Below are 18,252 nucleotides of genomic sequence, written 5' to 3' on the forward strand. Positions count from 1 at the left end.
ATGCCCGTTGCTTCTGGAGGTGTCCAGGCTGGTGGAGGAGATCAGCCCACCGAGGCGGGCCAGGCATCTTCAGGGAGAGAGTGCTGGTTGGGTGGTGGCTCTCCCAAGGGGGCAGGATGTGTATCCAGTTCCGGACCCCGAGGAAGGCCTAGATCTGGTCCAGGCGGTAGATCCAGGGTTGGCGCCGGATTAGGCGGTGTCCTGAGGGTGGTATGGAGCCTCAGACCCAGTGCTGGTTGTGGGTCTGGCAGTGGCGTTTTCTGCCCACATGGGCCGATGAGAGCCATAGTAGCAGGACTGGCGCTGGGTTAGACGATGGCGTTGGTTCTGGGACAAGAATAGATGGCAGACCCAGGGCTGTAGCTGAGTCGGCCGATGGGTCCTGGACTGGACAGGGCCAGGTAGCGGATCCAGCGCTGGGTCTGGCGATGCGCCCAGTTCAGGGCTTGACTGGTTCTCGAGAACGGCAGTGGATACTGGGACCAGATAGTGTATCAGGTCAGCAGGTCCAGAGGACATGGTGCTGGAGATTCTACTGCTGGATGGGACGTCGACTGGGACTCTGTCTGACGAGTCGGCTTGGGCGTCAGGTCCAGGCCAAGCAGGTCTGCAAGGGCAGCAGGCAGTGTAGGGACCAGCACTGGAGTTGAGTCCGGTGATGGCTGGTCCAGGAGAGACACTAGCAGGAGTGTGTCCTCAGGTTTCAGTTGTGGTAATGACTCAGGCACCGGTGACTGCAGATCCGACTGGCAGTATGCAGGTAGAGGTAGAGTAGGCTTGAGTGCTGGCGGTTGCTGGTCGGGCTGCAGCTCTGGCAACGTCTCGACTTCCTTGAGCTCTGTTGGTCACACGGCAGGCTGCAACACTGGCAGCGGCTTGTCTTGCTCAGATGCTGCTCGTATTGGCACCAGCTGGGGTGTGGAGGGGAGCTCGGCCTGCTTCTGGAACAACTTGGGCCTCGGTAGCCGTCACGGGACAGGCTCGGGCACTCGCAGTCTCTGGTCTGGCTGAACCTCTGTCGTTGGGTTGGCTGACTGGAGCACATTGGATGGGACTGGGCGTGGCTCTGGTCGAGGACCGGCGACAGGAGCTGTGGAGGCCGGGTTGGTGCCGGCCTGGGCGTGTGAAGGGATGCCCGTCGTGGCATCGCTTTTGGTGGCAACCCGAGGTTAGACCACTGATTGGCTGACTGGGTCAGCTGACTGTTCCCTGGCAACCTGTGCCCGAACACATAGGTTTGAAGTGGCCTTCTGCAGCAAGACAGTAGACACAGGTTGGGGGTTGGTAGCCTACCTCAGCTGTAATGAGTCACAAAGTTTGTCCCTAAATCCCAGGGCCAGCGGGAGGGTTTGAAAGAAGGTTCTGAGAAGTACTCACGGGTAACTGAGGGTTTTCTTCGACTTTCGAGGTCATGCTAATTAGGCTACGTATCTTGTGTAGTCTTGATGATGGTTTGCATTTGTATATTGTATGTATTATATGTATTCCCATTTGGATTGTATGTTAAGCACCTTTAGTGACCAAAGTACAGTCAGTCCTGCCCATTCTTTTACCCGTCTGATAAAGTCCATGAAAGTCTGGAAATAAGTCCATGAGTCCAATTCATTAATTTATTCACCAAGAACTACGGAGTGTCGGAGTGGCGCGACGACCTAAAGCGGTTGATGCTGAAGGCGGGCCTGCAGGGCAAGAACATGGTGTTCCTGTTCAATGACAGCCAGATCAAGGACGAGGCCTTTGTGGAGGACATCAACATGCTGCTCAACACAGGCGACGTGCCCAACATCTTCCCAGCCGACGAGCGCGCAGACATCATTGACAAGGTACAGGGTATCGCACGCGTGGAGGGCAAGAAGATCGACGCAACACCACTCTCCATGTACAACTTCTTCATCGAGCGTGTCAAGGCAAACCTTCACATTGTGCTCGGTGGGTACCTTCAACATTTCATACATTTAGTATTATTACCAGGTTACCCCCCATACTTAATCTCCTTACTGGTAATTGTGATTTCAATCCCACATCCCACATTAGAGTTAACTTGATTTAAGAGTCTTCATGTCTAAACAGTGATGGTGTTTGTCTTTGGAATAGCAATGAGCCCGATTGGGGATGCCTTCCGAAACCGGTTGAGGATGTTCCCCTCCCTCATCAACTGTTGCACCATCGACTGGTTCCAGGCCTGGCCTAAAGACGCTCTGGAAATGGTGGCCAACAAGTTCCTGGAGGACGTGGAGCTGGAGGATAACGTCAGGCTACAGTAAGAAACTGATCCACTCATAACATCCAGCTAGTGTGTCTCTCTCTGTAGATTTAGCTACAAGCTGCGAAATAGCTATTAGCTGCTAGGCTACTAGTAGTCTATGGTAGGCTACTGGACTAGCTAATAGTCAACAGACTAGGTACTTAATATTCAATTTCTCTTCAGGTTTCTGCAAATTGATGACCACACACTTAATGAAAATGTACATGAGCTTGACCCTTGTCAATTTATTGTGACCGAAAGGGACATCGTTTAACAGTCACAACTCCCCTCCCATTTCATGGATTTGTTTTACCAAGTCAGTGATTTGTGTGTCTCTCAGTGTGGTGGAGATGTGTAAAACCTTCCAGGAGAGTGTGGGAGGTTTGTCCGAGAGGTACTTCTCTCAACTCAGGAGACACAACTATGTGACGCCCACGTCGTACCTGGAGCTCATTCTCACATACAAGGTCCTGCTCAACTCCAAGAGGAGTGAGGTGGACACTCAGAGAAACCGCTACATTGTGGGTCTGGAGAAACTGTACTTTGCTGCATCTCAGGTAGGATAGTTTAGTGAACTAAGTCTACTTACATAAGTCCCATTTCTATTTGCTGAGTTACAATGCCTTGGTACAGAGTTAACAGACAACTATGGCCTATTTTGACACGTGATTGGCAGAAGAATCCCCATTGTGGGAATTATGAGGCCTCGGTATCCCATCATCACGTCTTAAAGATGCACTGTGCAAAAATTGGTCCGCCATTTCATTGTTGCTAAAATGTGAATTTCTGTTTATGTGACAAAACAAGTATAGAGTAGAGAATCATTGTACCATCTAAACATTGTGAAAAGTATTTTCCATAACCAAATATATTGTATTTTCAGCTGTTTTGAAGCTGGTGTACAAAACCGAAAGTAAAATATGTTTAAACAAAACTTAAGAACGGGCAGCATAGAAATAACGCACATAGAACAGATATCGCTTCTTAGAGACTTGCTTTTGATGAGAATTACAGATCTATAACTCACATTTCTATGTGAATAAGTTACATATTGCAGCTTTAACCCTTTAACGTACAATAAGGCGTAGTTAATCAATACAAAGAGCAAAAACTCACATTGTAAAGTCCCTAAATTGACTAACATTATGTTACAAGCCTTAAGCACTCTGCCCCTTCCATCTGAATGACTCCACTCCATGTTGGCTCCACAGGTATCGATAATGCAGGAGGAGCTGACCGCCCTGCAGCCAGAGCTGATCCAGACATCAGCTGAGACAGATAAGATGATGGTCAACATTGAGAAGGAGACGGTAGTCGTGGATGCTAAGAAAGAGCTGGTGTTGGCAGACGAGAAGGTGGCCAACGATGCTGCTGCAGCAGCCAAAGCTATAAAGGTACGTCTACACTGTCACATTACAACACCTTGTATCATTCCGATCGACTCACACTAGAATTATAAAGACGATATACTGTAAATTACATATTTGGCGTTGCACGTTCCAATTACAATTAGCTCGGTATCTGTAATGTTAGAACTGCTAGTAAGGAAGAAAATGTTGACATATGACAGTAGTTTCTATATTAAATGTGAGTGACTGCCTGCTGTTTGTTTTCAGGATGAGTGTGAGGGTGACCTGGCGGAGGCCATGCCTGCCCTTGAGGCTGCCTTGTCAGCCCTGGACACCCTGAAACCCTCAGACATCACAGTGGTCAAGTCCATGTCGAACCCTCCAGGTCTAGTCAAACTGGTCATGGAGTCCATCTGCATCATGAAAGGCATCAAGCCAGAGAGGAAGCCCGATCCTGGTGGCTCAGGTAAGCACTCATTGCATTGTAAAGAAGACACTGTTATTGTATAATCAAATTGTAATGTACTGTATGGGCCTAGTTTAAATGTTTATCATCAAACTGATAATTTATGTAACATTAAATTACACAGATGAAACAGGAAATTATGCACGAAAGCAGATACTTTTCTGTAAATATGTTTGAAAAAACATGGGCTTAATTATGTTTTTTTTTCTATGTTTGATTATTTGTGTTACAGGTAAGATGATTGAGGACTTCTGGGGCCCCTCCAAGAAGCTCCTGGGAGACATGAAATTCCTGGAGAACCTCAAAGCCTATGACAAAGACAACATCGCTGCCGCCAACATCAAGAAGATCCGCGACAAATTCATCGACAACCCCGAGTTCCAGCCCTCCATCATCAAGAACGTCTCCTCTGCCTGTGAGGGCCTTTGTAAGTGGGTGCGGGCCATGGAGGTGTACGAGCGTGTGTCCAAAGTGGTGGCCCCCAAGATAGAGAAGCTGAAGGAGGCTGAGGACGAGCTTGGGGTGCAGATGCAGATGCTGTCCGTGAAGAGAGCTGAGCTGAAGGAGGTGGTGGACAAGCTCCAGGACCTGAACAACACGTTCGAGGCCATGTGCAACAAGAAGAAAGACCTGGAAGAAAACATTGAGCTGTGCTCCCAGAAGTTGATCAGGGCAGAGCAGCTGATTGGAGGGCTGGGTGGGGAGAAGGACAGGTGGACGGAGGCTGCCCGGTTGCTGGGGATCAGGTACACCAACCTGACAGGCGACGTGCTCCTCTCCTCTGGCACCGTGTCCTACCTGGGGGCCTTCACCGTGGACTACCGTGTGGAGTGCCAGCGGGAGTGGCATCTGCTCTGCCAGGCCAAGAAGGTGCCATGCTCCGAGGACTTCACCCTCAGCAACACCCTGGGCAACCAGGTGTCCATCCGGGCATGGCAGATCGCTGGCCTGCCCGTCGACTCCTTCTCCACTGACAACGGAATCATCGTGTCCAACTCACGCCGCTGGCCCCTCATGATCGACCCACAGGGCCAGGCCAACAAGTGGATCAAGAACATGGAGAAGGCCAACAAGCTGGCCGTCATCAAGCTGTCAGACGGCAACTATGTGAGAACACTGGAGAACTCCATCGCGTTCGGCACCCCTGTTTTGCTGGAGAACGTTGGAGAAGAACTTGATGCAGTACTGGAACCGGTGCTGCTGAAACAGACCTTCAGACAACAAGGTGTGGAGTACATGAAGCTAGGTGAGAACATTGTGGAGTACTCCAAAGATTTCCTCTTCTACATGACCACCAGCCTGAGAAGCCCTCACTACCTCCCCGAGGTGGCGGTTAAAGTCTGCCTGCTAAACTTCATGATCACCCCACTGGGTTTGGAGGACCAGCTTCTGGGCATCATGGCCGCCAAGGAGAAACCAGAACTAGAAGAGAAGAAGAACCAGCTGATCCTGGAGAGTGCTGCCAACAACAAGCAGCTGAAGGAGATTGAGGATAAAATCCTCAAAATCCTGTCTTCCTCAGAGGGTAACATCCTAGAAGACGAAACGGCCATCAAGGTCCTGTCTTCCTCCAAGGTGCTGTCTGAGGAGATCTCGGAGAAGCAGAAGATTGCTAGTGTCACAGAGAAGGAGATTGACGACACTCGCATGGGCTACCGGCCTGTGGCCGAGCACTCGTCCATCCTGTTCTTCTGCATCTCGGAGCTGGCCAACATAGAACCCATGTACCAGTACTCGCTCACCTGGTTCATCAACCTCTACCTGCAGTCCATCGCCCAGAGCTTGAAGAGCGACGACCTGGCCACCCGCATCGAGAACATTGTGGAGCATTTCACCATCAGCATCTATAACAACGTGTGCCGATCGCTCTTCGAGAAGGACAAGCTGCTCTTCTCCTTGCTCCTCACCGTGGGCATCATGCAAGGCAAGGGCCAGGTGGACGACACCATCTGGCGCTTCCTCCTCACCGGTGGCATCACTCTGGACAACCCCGACCCCAACCCCGCTCCTGAGTGGCTATCCGACAAGTCCTGGTCAGAAATCGTAAGAGCATCCAAGCTGCCAAACTTAGAAGGTCTCTTCGAGCACGTCCGAGACAACATTCCCAAGTGGAAGAAGATCTACGATTCGGGGAAGCCTCATAAGGAGCAGCTGCCTGACAGCTGGAGGATGCTGGTGGGGATGCACCGCATGGTGGTGCTGCGCTGCTTCAGGCCGGACAAGCTGGTTCCGGCGGTGCAAGAGTTCATTGTGGACAACATGGGGCGCAGCTACATTGAGCCCCCGACCTTTGACCTGGCCGGGAGTTACAACGACTCCAACTGCTGCTCTCCTCTCATCTTTGTGCTCTCTCCAGGATCTGATCCCACTGCGGGTAATTTATTAGAGATACATGTGACTTTTGAGCTGTATTCTGTGCTTTAACTTAGGTTTTGGATATTTATTTGGGTTTTTTGTGTCCTGCTCACTTAACTTATTGAATTATGATGCATCAATAAATTATTCAAACTAAACTAGTCTTTAACCAACTTTACATACATCTGTTATACATCTGCATTAAAGAGGTCACATCTGATTGGATTTTTCAGTGCTCAAAAGTTCATACCAGTACTTAAATGTTCCTTTGGTCTCCAGGTCTGCTAAAGTTTGCTGACGACCTTGAAATGGGGGGCAGTAAAACCCAGACCATCTCCCTGGGCCAGGGCCAGGGGCCCATCGCAGCCCTGATGATCAATGCTGCCATCAAGGATGGCACCTGGGTGGTGCTACAGAACTGTCATCTGTGCACCAGCTGGATGCCCGCCCTGGAGAGGATCTGTGAGGAGGGCATCACCCCCGAAAACACCAACCCCACCTTCAGGTCAGCCGTTTCAGGGCAGGGGGAGTTTTTATCTATTATAGCCATTGGCCAGGCAGTTGGTTTGTAATACCCTGGTTGTAATATTCTGGTTGCTTATGATCCTATACATTTGTATTGCCTACAAATAAAACCAAGAGCAACAAACTAAACTAACACTATCATTGCTAACTTCACAGGTTGTGGTTGACCAGTTACCCGTCTGACAAGTTCCCAGTCAGCATCCTGCAGAATGGGGTGAAGATGACCAACGAGCCGCCCAAGGGGATGAGGGCCAACCTGTTCCGCTCCTACGTCAGCGACCCCATCTCCGACCCCGCCTTTTTCAACAGCTCCAAGAAACAGGAGGCGTGGCAGAAGCTGCTGTTTGGTCTCTGCTTTTTTCATGCTCTGGTGCAGGAGAGGAGGACCTTCGGACCTCTAGGTGAGACTAACACTCTTCTATGGTTCTTTTTTCTTAAAACAAAATGTCTTCCCCTTCTCAGTCACTGAAATTGTATTTTGGTGTTTTCGCTCATCCTATACCCTTGTTCCTTCTCTCTCTCTGGGGAAACACATTTTCCTCCAATATACGTCATGATGAACGAATGTCACTGCATTGAATATCCTCTCTTATAACTTGAGTTAAAGGGTCAAAACTTGTCATTGTTCTTTTTCCGCATTTGACCCCAAGGTTGGAATATCCCGTATGAGTTCAATGAGTCTGACCTGAGGATCAGTATGACGCAGATCCAGATGTTCCTGGATGAGTATGAGGAGATTCCTCTGGAGGCCCTCTCCTACCTAACTGGTGAGGCTCCCAAAGACACAGCTGTGTGGATTAGTATAGAGGGAGAGGGAGACTGTATCACATAGCAATAAAAGAGGTTCATTCTCTGTTTGTATCAGAGCATAGGAGGGTTTACTAACCTGAACTAGTGGAAGACGGACACATACATTTCCTCTCTCTCCCTTTCAGGTGAGTGTAACTACGGTGGCAGGGTGACGGACGACAAGGACAGGCGTCTGCTGGTGTCTCTACTGTCCATCTTCTACAGCAGGGAGCTGATTGAGCAGGAGGGCTACCACGTGTGTGAGGGAGACATGTACTATATCCCCCCTCACGGACCGTACCAGGTACTACTGTCACCTCCGTCATATCTTTACCCATTTATCAGATGGCGGACTGTCATATCCATTGTCGATGCTATCTTTATGCTGTTGCCCTTAAGGTTCAGATATTTGTTGTCGTCTTAATGATTCAGGGGTCAGGAAGTGCATTGGGGGTAGAGTGATCTGATCCTAGATCTGTGGTTAGGGGCAGTCTACTGGTATCTGCTTAGATTTTGTCACACCCTCTTGTATGGAGCCTCTGGACCACATTGCCAGGTCAAGCATAAATTGGCATTTAGACTGCTAAATAATTTGTGAAATAGTTAAACAAATAGCTACCTGAACTATCCGCATTGACCCTTTTTGCTCTTCACATACGGTGCTGCTACTGTCACTTTATTCCTAGTTATATGTACATATTACCTCAATTACTTCGTACCCCTGCACATCGACTCAGTACTGGTACCCCTTGTATATAGCCACTTTATAGTTACTCATTGTGTATCTATTACTTTTATTATTAAGTGTTTTACTTTTCTATTATTTCTTTATCTTCTTTCTCTCTGCATTGTTGGGAAGTGCCTGTAAATTAGCATTTCACTGTTAGTCCACACCTATTGTTTACAAAGCATGTGACAAGTACAATTTTATTGGATTTGAACTTATTTGTACTGTTTGTCTTTTCAAGACCTATGTTGATTACATCCGCAACCTACCCATCGCGGCGGAACCTGGCGTGTTTGGACTCCACAGCAATGCTGACATCACCAAGGACAACCAGGAGACCAATCAGCTGCTGGATGGAGTGCTGCTGACACTTCCCAGGCAGACTGGAGGCGGGGCTAAATCCCCTCAGGTTAGTTGGACAGTGGACACTAAGGTTGAATGGCGGGAACCCGGTTACTGAGATTTACCGGGATTTACTGTCCAAAACAACTCCCTTTTCCCAGGATAAATAACTGTGAGAAACCGGTAAATTATTTACATGAACAGCATGGTGTGAAATGGAACTGTTAAATAAATGCGAAGTCTAAATCTGGCGTCTCTATGGCCTCTGCATGATGAATCACCAACGCTCAGGGTGGGGACAGACAGCCCATCTCAGTATGGGGCACAGTTCACAATACATGTAGACTTATCATGTCATCATGGTCATTTTCTTGTGACAGGTAAACCTGCATTTGCTGCAGCAAAGCCTATAATACAGAAATATAAAGACCGAATGCTCATCTAATTTACCCATGCCTGGCTTTCGGGGGTCACCTTATTTCTTAATTGTGAAGATTCGTTTTTTTTAATTGAAGCTGCAGTTTTAAAACAGCGTAACACTTCAATATCGTTGCTTTAAATCAGTACAAGCGCAAGCAATCTCTCGCAGTCTTTCTCTGCCTCCATCAATTCCATTCAAATCGCATCCAAAATAGATCATCCTGTTCTAGATTGATATATAGCCTTATATATAGATGTCCTAGCCTACCTCTTTCAGGTAATACATTTAATGCCGTATTACCCTTATATTCAGCCAATTAATGATGGGTTATGCATAATAAGCTTCTAACTTGTGTCTCTTGCGCAATACGCACGCACCTGTGCTCCGCTGGCCTCTCTCCTTAAAAAAACGCTCCTTAGCTCTTGGAGTCCCGTGCAGGAAAAGCTAGACTAGAATAGCTTGCTGGACATTACTTTTTCTAGCATTTCTTATATCAATAGACTATTTGAAGAGGGACGGAAGCTCTTGTTTGCTGACGGCACAATCATTTGGGCTTTTCTGAGCTTGGGATTATTAAATATCTTTAATGTAGGGCTCATAAAGTGGATTTAATGTATAACTCATCAGTCTCAGGTAGCATCAGGGCTGAATTTTTTTATCAAAGCTCTAATCAAATCCAGAGAGAGGCTTATTTAGATGCTTTATAACGCTTTTTAATGACACTTCCGGTTTTGGCAGGAAATACTACCTAGGAGAAAAGTGATTTATTCTCCGGATGGAACATTTGTAAAACACCGGGAAAATATTCAACGCTAGTGGACACTTCTCTGTGTGATCAAAACCTGTACATTCTCACAGACCGGCACTTTGTGGATAAAAAGTTGTGATGCCTCAGAACAAGCCCTGATATGTCAGCTCTGTACAAAAGCTTCAATTGTTTTGAATTTATTATACTGGTAGTTATATCTCTGATTACTACAGGAAGTGGTTGATGAGCTTGCAGAAGACATCCTGTCCAAGCTGCCAGCAGACTTTGACATCCAGATGGTGATTAACAAATACCCAGTGATGTATGAGGAGTCCATGAACACTGTGCTGAGACAGGAACTGATCCGCTTCAACAGGTAAATATCATGATCTGGAATAAAGAAACAGGGGTCAGGAAGTGTAGCGTTTCAAACTGATACAATGAATGCACTCATAAAATACTTACTCTACATCTGGCCATGGCAATTGGAGTCTTATGGTCAATTGATTAAACGCAAAGTAAAATGTTTTGTGTCCCACATAGGGTTGCAAAGGGAGGGTATATTACTGGTAACGTTCAATGATTTTATAGACTTTATCACGTGACATCTAGTGGCCTTTTTGGATACTTCAGAGTATCACAGGTGTCTGTAATTATCTCTGGCCCTCTGTGTGGCCTTATCTGTCTCACTATTGTTTGTGGAGATATGCTCTGATGAAGGTCGACTGACCGAAAGCTCAGCCTCTATTCAAATAAATGGGCATCTGACTGGAAGTGTGCAGAGACTTTTTTCCCCTGTTTCTCCAGTGTAGCATTTTGCCTCCAGCACCTTCACTAATCGGTTTTGAGTGTGCAGTATTTTCTGCCTATTATCTACATGGAATTTATCATCACATGTAATGTTTATAAAATAAGATGATTTTAAAATTAAAAAAATTGAATGACAAAGCTGTAAAACATTATCCTAAATATAACCCATCAACTCAGTCAATATCATTGGTTTTTAATAAAAGGGTTTCAGCATGAAATATCCTTTACATTTTTATACACTTTTACTATGTCAATTTGTCTTTGTTGTAAATATTTTGGCGCTAAACTGGTGGCAGTTGTGAAAAATAGTCTTTAGTTGGTAGTTTCATTGTTGATTAGATGTTTTTTCATTAATTTAGCTATTTTCTCTTGAACCATATGGTCTATCCACTAGAAGTTATTTAAGTATAAATTACCAACGTTGCCATAGAATACAATAGATTCGGTAAATTACCGGTAGTTTTACAACACCAGTCCCACATTTAATGACCACTATAAGCAGTTGATTGGTACTCTGTGTACAGGCAGTCATTACTACACAATCATTACATGCCTTTTTGGCTATGGGGAATTTGGGATTAGCAATTATGTGTTCATAACATGCTGATAATGATGCTTTGACCCCCGCAGGTTAACTCAGGTGGTACGCATCAGCCTGATAAACATTGGAAAGGCTCTCAAGGGTCAGGTGGTGATGTCTTCTGAGCTGGAGAACGTCTTCAACAGTATGGTGGTGGGCAAGGTGCCAACCATGTGGTCGGCTAAGTCCTACCCGTCTTTGAAGCCTCTGGGCAGCTACGTGTCCGACCTCCTCGCCAGGCTAAAGTTTCTACAGGTCAGTTATGATCGCCAAGAGAGTGAGGATCCTGAGCTGCTCAACCCCAACAATACACATTCAAATGTGTTTGTATGTTCAATTAAAAGTTGTTTTGAGGACAGGGATTTTGTTTCCTGTGAAACTGATACTTCTGAAAGACACAAATACTGATTCATGGGAGTTGGGCTGTGTGTTTGACAGGACTGGATCAACAATGGGCCACCACCAGTCTTTTGGCTCTCTGGGTTCTACTTTACTCAGTCCTTCCTCACAGGAGTATCTCAGAACTTTGCCCGAAAGTATACCATCCCCATCGACTTCATCGGCTTTGAATTTGAGGTAAGGGAGTACAATGTAAACCTCATCTTTGTGTTCAGTGAATGCATGGCATGACTTCCCTGTCTCTATCAGATGACCAAGCAAGAGACCCACATGGAGAACAAGCCAGATGATGGGGCCTATGTGAAGGGGTTCTTCCTGGAGGGGGCACGCTGGGACCGGGAGAAGATGGTCATAGGAGAGTCCCTCCCCAAGATCCTCTTCGACCCCCTGCCCATCATCTGGCTCAGGCCAGGAGAGATGTCAAAGTTCCTGCATGAGAACATCTACGTGTGTCCCGTGTACAAGACCAGCGCCCGGCGCGGAACCCTGTCCACCACGGGCCACTCCACCAACTACGTAATGCCTATCGAGCTTCCCTCCGACCGGCCGCAGAAACATTGGATCAACCGCGGGGTGGCCTGTCTGTGCCAGCTGGATGACTAGGCACAGCTCTGCAGACATCTTGCAGGATGTTAGATATGAGAGACAGACAACCAACTCACTCCTTTTAAATAGCTATTAAAGGCAGAATTGTATGCTGGATATTTTCAACTCGATTTCTTGATATTTTTGAAGATTGCACAGGCTGTCATATAGCCTGGGTACCAGTCTCTTTAGCTAACATTCCACTCCTTGACACTCCTTGTCATTGCCAAAGAGACTGGCCTCTCAACGTTCAATATGCAGCCCGATTTACGGCACAGTTGCTGGTTGGTTGTTGGAAACAACATTCATATTTTCCATGACAATGTTATGGAACATAGGGCAAATTTGGCACAATATAGAATTATAATTTAAACAACGGCAACAAACAAAACCGTTACGACCTGCTGCGGTAATTTCCTGGTGAGAAGCCGTGTCAATGCAAGATCATGTTGTTCAAATTGGCTAGAGAGGACTCCATAATGAGAGTGAAATGATGATGTGTAAAATATTAGCCCACAAGAGTCAATCGAGCTATGTTTGCTTCAGTTGCATCCCATTAATGAGAGGAAAGAAACGCAAAACTGGCACCTGTCGTCAATGTTTTGTACAACCAGTTTGGTCACTTATTTTGAGCAACTAAAAAGAATATACACTACCGTTCAAAAGTTTGGGGTCACTTAGAAATGTCCTTGTTTTTGTAAGAAAAGCAACAACAAAAAATGTCCATTAAAATAACATCAAGTTGATCAGAAATACAGTGTAGACATTGTTAATGTTGTAAATGACTATTGTAGCTGGAAACGGCAGATTTTTTTATGGAATATCTACATAGGCGTATAGAGGCCCATTATCAGCAACCATCACTCCTGTGTTCCAATGGCACGTTGTGTTAGCTAATCCAAGTTTATAATTTTAAAAGGCTAATTGATCATTAGAAAACCCTTTTGCAACTCTGTTAGCACAGCTGAAAACTTGGCAGGTGTTGTTACACGTGGTCTGCCACTGCAAGGACAATCAGCTGTCCATCCTGTCTCCCTGGAGCGCTGTCTTAGGCGTCTCACAGTACTGACATTACAATTTATTGCCCTGGCCACATCTGCAGTCCTCATGCCTCCTTGCAGCGTGCCTAAGGCATGTTCACGCAGATGAGCAGGGAACCTGGGCATCTTTCTTTTGGTGTTTTTCAGAGTCAGTAGAAAGGCCTCTTTAGTGTCTTAAGTTTTCATAACTGTGACCTTAAGACACTAACAGCTTACAGACAGTAGGCAATTAATGACCATCCACAGGTGCATGTTCATTAATTGTTTATGGTTCATTGAACAAGCATGGGAAACAGTGTTTAAACCCTTTACAATGAAGATCTGTGAAGTTATTTGGATTTTTACTAATTATCTTTGAAAGACTGGGACCTGAGAAATTGACGTTTCTTTTTTTTTGCTGAGTTTATATTAGAGGAAAGAAGCACCTTGCTCTTGCTTGCTGGATATAAAATAGGCTACAGCGTTCACAATGAACTGGTGGGGAAGTTCAGGGCGAGAGCTTCTCTGGTATAATGTCATCACATTAGGGCTGGTGGTAAAAATGCAATAAACGGGAATCCTTTGTGCTCCCCGTGCCCAATGTTTATGTTCACAATTAAATGTATTAGACCAGAATGCCCAATGTTACATTGTTTCCAATCAAATGTATGAATTAAATTAGAACGTTTTCCTATCAGTTCAATTTGCATAAACATTGTGATTGGATGATAGCTGTGAAGGTTATCGAATCCTCTGGTCTCCTGGAGCTCATTAATGATAGAACGTTGATATTTGAATATTGCGGAAAGGCCGGTCTCTTTGGTAATGACAAGGACTGGAGTGTTAGCTAATGACACTGGTACCAGGCTAGCGAAGCCAGAAACAAAAAAGACATTACAACCTGTGTTGTAATTACACCTTTGGGATGGGATTGGAACGCCAACTGCGAGCCAGGCCTAATTGCCCAACATCAGTGCCTGACCTCACTAATGCTCTTGTGGCTGAATGGAAGCAAGTCACTGCAGCAATGTTCCAACATCTAGTGGAAAGCCTTCCCAGAAGAGTCTCTGTGCAGGCCAGTCAAGTTATTCCACACCGATCTCAACAAACCATTTCTGTATGGACCTCGCTTTGTGCACTGGGGCATTGTTATGCTGAAACAGGAAAGGGCCTTCCCCAAACTGTTGTCACAAAGTTAGAAGCACAGAATCATCTAGAATGTAATTGTATGCTGTAGCATTAAGATTTCCAGTCACTGGAACTAAGGGGCCTAGCCCAAACCTTGAAAAATAGCCCCAGACCATTATTCCTCCTCCACTAAACTTTACAGTTGGCACTATGCATTGGGGCAGGTAGAGTTCTCCTGCCATCCGCCAAACCCAGATTAGTCCGTCGGACTGCCAGATGGTGAAGTGTGATTCATCACTCCAGAGAACACGTTTCCACTGCTCCAGAGTCAAATGGTAGCGAGCTTTACACCACTCCAGCCGACACTTGGCATTGCGCATGGTGAGCTTAGGCTTGTGTGCGGCTGCTCGGCCATGGAAACCCATTTCATGAAGCTCCCAAATAACAGTTGTTGTGCTGACATTGCTTCCAGAGGCAGTTTGGAACTCAGTAGTGAATGTTGCAACCAAGGACAGACCATATTTTTTTGTGGTTGCACATGAAATCTAAATCAGTTTTACCTTTAAAACTGGAAAGCCGCTAAAAAAAAATCAGGCTTTTGTTTTAAGAGAGTAGCCTACTAATCTTTAACTGGTTATAGTAAGACATTGTTCCTATCAGTTAAATCTAACAGTTGATAAACTGAAGGTGGTGGTAAATGAATAAAACCTTTGTGTGTATGCACTCTAATGCACTTTACTCAATAAATCCTTAAGTCTATTTTTCAACCCGACAAGAGTTCATCTGAATTTTTAGTAATTCCTTGAAAGAATGAATGCAGAGGAGTGGTGCTTTTCAAAACTCAATTTATTGAAATTATAAATATATTCAAAATAGTATCATAAATCTTAATGGCTACCTATCTTACAGGACAGACAATGCTGACATCCACAACAGCTCTTGTCAGGAATCACATGCATAAATATACTTGGTACAGTATACTGTTGCATAGACGTAATGGATTGAATGCTACAGTGCAATTTACAATGCAATGTGCTTGATGAACATTGATTTGCGTGATGAACAATGGAAATAAATGACTTTTTCCGCCAATATATAAGATGGATTTTCAACTCAACTCCTGAGATCAGCCAGTGACTCTCCTCCTGTCCTTGGTAACATAAACCCTTCACAAGAATATAGAGTTCATCTAGTATCAGCTGTAGTATCAGCTGTCCTCATGTGACTGTAAGTAAACTGGCTTGGCCTGCTTCCTCATGCGTTGCTTTGCTTTCAGCTTACCGCCTTTCTGGGTTGCCAGTCCCATTATAGGCAGGTAGATCTGCAATGAAGGGTATAGAAGCAAAATAAAACCATTACATTAGATAATAGTGAAATTACACAATATTTCCTGAGATATATAAACATTTCTTCTGGTTTAGATGTCTGTCACTTACAGGTCTTGGATAGGGATTCCTGTAATAAAGACCTGTGAAACAGAGTGGGGAAAAACATCACTCAGATTCTCACACCAAAGCATTTAAGTGTGAACTCTAAAACATTTCTGATTTGTCCAGAGATTATTACTAAATGAAAGAATTTGAAAATGTCAACCAGGCTTTTCTTGACACTCACCAATTTCTATCCTTGCCTCACATTCTGCTAAGCACTTCTTTATTGATTCCTGATCTGTCAACTGAAAGGGATACACAGAACAACAGATTAATCAAACAGATAAAGATGATACTGAGCTACACAGACAAACATAGGGTATGTCTTTTTACCTGTTTGTTCTGTCTGAAGAGGGTCTGGGTCTCCTGGACAATGTACCTTCTGTCGCTCACAGTGTCTTGTGGGACTGCACCCCAGGCGATCCGAAATACCCTAATATACAGTGACAGGACCTGATTACGTGTGACTGTCGTCATTTGGTCTAAAAACAATACAAAGCAGAGAATAGAAAAAATATATGCAAGGAGTAACTTGCCCTATATAATTAACACCAGACTCAATCAAAGGATCCAGAGTACCGCAAAAGACTGGGGGCCCCGTTTGAATTGATATAATCTCTGATCAAACATCATTGAATAGGTGAAAACATATACGCCGGTATTACATTGCTTTGAATGATTACTTAAACAGAGGTAGGTTTAGTGCTGGAAATGTAGGTAAATAATACATGTACATGCATGTTTCAATAAACCACTAGGTGGCAATATAACATCTGAAATTAAGTAATAGTAGCAGAGACTAGATAGTTCTTATTATAAACTGACAGCTGTGGTATATCAGACCGTATGCCACGGGTATGACAAAACATTTCTTTTTACTACTCTAATTCCGTTGGTAACCAGTTCATAATAGCAATAAGGCACCTCAGGGGTTTGTGATGTATGGCCAATATACCACGGCTAAGGGCTGTATCCAGGCTCTCCGTGTTGCGCATAAGGACAGCCCTTAGCCATGGTATATTGGCCATATACCACACCTCCTCTGGCCTTACTGCTTAATTATACCTTAGTGGACTAAATAACTACTTGCTTCTTCTACAACTACAGCCCTTCACTGGTTTCCACAAATACAAAGTAAGGGAAAGGAAAGGGAAAGGGGGATATCTAGTCAGTTGTACAACTGAATGCATTCAACTGAAATGTGTCTTCCACATTTAACCCAACCTTCTGAATCAGAGAGGTGCGGGGGCTGCCATAATCGACATCCACGTCTTAAACATAGGCTATAAAGTAAAAATGTATGAAAACAAAAATTAACTTTTTGGTCTTCATTTAAGGTTAGCGTTAGGCTTAAGGTTAGCAGTGTGGTCAAGGTTATGGTTAGGTTTAAAAATCACATTTTAAGAAGATCAATTGTAGGGTTTATGATTTTTGTGGCTGTGGTAACTAGTGACGACCGTTCCCCGGTGACTGGTTAAAAATCAAATCAAGTTTATTTATAAAGAGCTTTTTACATCAGCAGATGTCACAAAGTGCTTATACAGAATCCCAAACTAAAACCCCAAACAGCAAGCAATACAGATGTAGATGCTGTCTTATGTAGACTAGAATTATGCTGTGTTCAAAACAACCGGGAACTCGGAATCTCCGACTTCAGTGTGTTCAAGACAACTGGGAACTCGGGGAAAAAACAAGCTCTGACTATGAAAAATCGTTTTGAACGGTCATCCAAGTATTAATTCCAACTCGGGAACTCGGGCCTCTTTCTAGAGCGCCGACTTTCCGACCTGAAGATCACTGACGTCATGATTTGACCTAGTATTTTTCAGAGTTCCCAGTTGTCTTGAAAGCACCATTCAACCTCAGGAGGCTAAAGAAATGTGGCTTGTCACCTGAAACCCCCACAAACCTTTACAGATGCACAATTGAGAGCATCCTGTCGGACTGCATCACTACCTGGTACGGCAACTGCACCGTCCACAACCGCAGGGCTTTCCAGAGGGTGGTGCGGTCTGCACAGCACATCCCCAGGGGCAAACTACCTGCCCTCTAGGACACCTACAGCACCTGTTGTCACCGGAAGGCCAAAAAGTTCATCAAGGACAACAACCACCCAAGCCACTGCCTGTTCACCCTGCTACCATCCAGAAGGCGAGGTCAATACAGGTGCATCAAAGCTGGGACCTGAAAAATAGCTTCCATCTCAAGGCCATCACACTGTTAAACAGCCATCACTAACACAGAGAGGCTGCTGCCTACATACAGACTTGAAATCATTGGCCTCTTTAATAAATGGATCACTAGTCCCTTTAATGTTTACATATCTTGCATTAC

General features: G+C 45.1%; 2 protein-coding genes across 2 annotated transcripts in view; one reads left to right on the forward strand and one right to left on the reverse strand.

Moving 5' to 3' along the window:
• The window catches only part of dnah3 (dynein axonemal heavy chain 3), a 54,142-nt gene extending 38,887 nt beyond the window's left edge, over window positions 1-15,255 (forward strand). The window contains exons 46-60 of the mRNA XM_014158986.3: window positions 1,623-1,929; window positions 2,095-2,260; window positions 2,586-2,802; window positions 3,457-3,639; window positions 3,862-4,060; window positions 4,293-6,434; window positions 6,695-6,920; window positions 7,097-7,341; window positions 7,591-7,707; window positions 7,876-8,033; window positions 8,698-8,865; window positions 10,201-10,343; window positions 11,408-11,612; window positions 11,796-11,933; window positions 12,006-15,255. Of these exons, the coding sequence (XP_014014461.2) occupies window positions 1,623-1,929; window positions 2,095-2,260; window positions 2,586-2,802; window positions 3,457-3,639; window positions 3,862-4,060; window positions 4,293-6,434; window positions 6,695-6,920; window positions 7,097-7,341; window positions 7,591-7,707; window positions 7,876-8,033; window positions 8,698-8,865; window positions 10,201-10,343; window positions 11,408-11,612; window positions 11,796-11,933; window positions 12,006-12,359 (4,968 nt within the window). The 3' untranslated portion in view covers window positions 12,360-15,255. The remainder of the gene's footprint in view (window positions 1-1,622; window positions 1,930-2,094; window positions 2,261-2,585; window positions 2,803-3,456; window positions 3,640-3,861; window positions 4,061-4,292; window positions 6,435-6,694; window positions 6,921-7,096; window positions 7,342-7,590; window positions 7,708-7,875; window positions 8,034-8,697; window positions 8,866-10,200; window positions 10,344-11,407; window positions 11,613-11,795; window positions 11,934-12,005) is intronic.
• A 61-nt stretch (window positions 15,256-15,316) lies between these two features.
• On the reverse strand, window positions 15,317-17,819 carry lyrm1 (LYR motif containing 1). Its single transcript, XM_014158983.3, has 4 exons — window positions 16,252-17,819; window positions 16,103-16,163; window positions 15,925-15,956; window positions 15,317-15,809 (listed from the first exon to the last, which is right to left on the reverse strand). The coding sequence occupies exons 1-4, from the start codon at window positions 16,393-16,395 to the stop codon at window positions 15,696-15,698; spliced, it is 351 nt and encodes a 116-aa protein (XP_014014458.2). The 5' UTR covers window positions 16,396-17,819; the 3' UTR covers window positions 15,317-15,695.
• Between the last annotated feature and the right edge of the window lie 433 nt (window positions 17,820-18,252).

The sequence above is a fragment of the Salmo salar genome, chromosome 19 (genome assembly GCF_965601325.2).
Source record: "Salmo salar chromosome 19, fSalSal1, whole genome shotgun sequence".
NCBI classification, from domain to species: domain Eukaryota; kingdom Metazoa; phylum Chordata; class Actinopteri; order Salmoniformes; family Salmonidae; genus Salmo; species Salmo salar.

What these genes read in the sequence shown, in the direction of transcription:
- lyrm1 (XM_014158983.3), bottom strand. Translation starts at nt 16,395, where the DNA reads ATGACGACAGTCACACGTAATCAGGTCCTGTCACTGTATATTAGGGTA. An exon ending in TCTTCAGACAGAACAAACAG is followed by an intron (nt 16,164 to 16,251) that starts GTAAAAAGACAT and finishes TATCCCTTTCAG; the next exon opens with TTGACAGATCAGGAATCAAT. An exon ending in TGAGGCAAGGATAGAAATTG is followed by an intron (nt 15,957 to 16,102) that starts GTGAGTGTCAAG and finishes TCTGTTTCACAG; the next exon opens with GTCTTTATTACAGGAATCCC.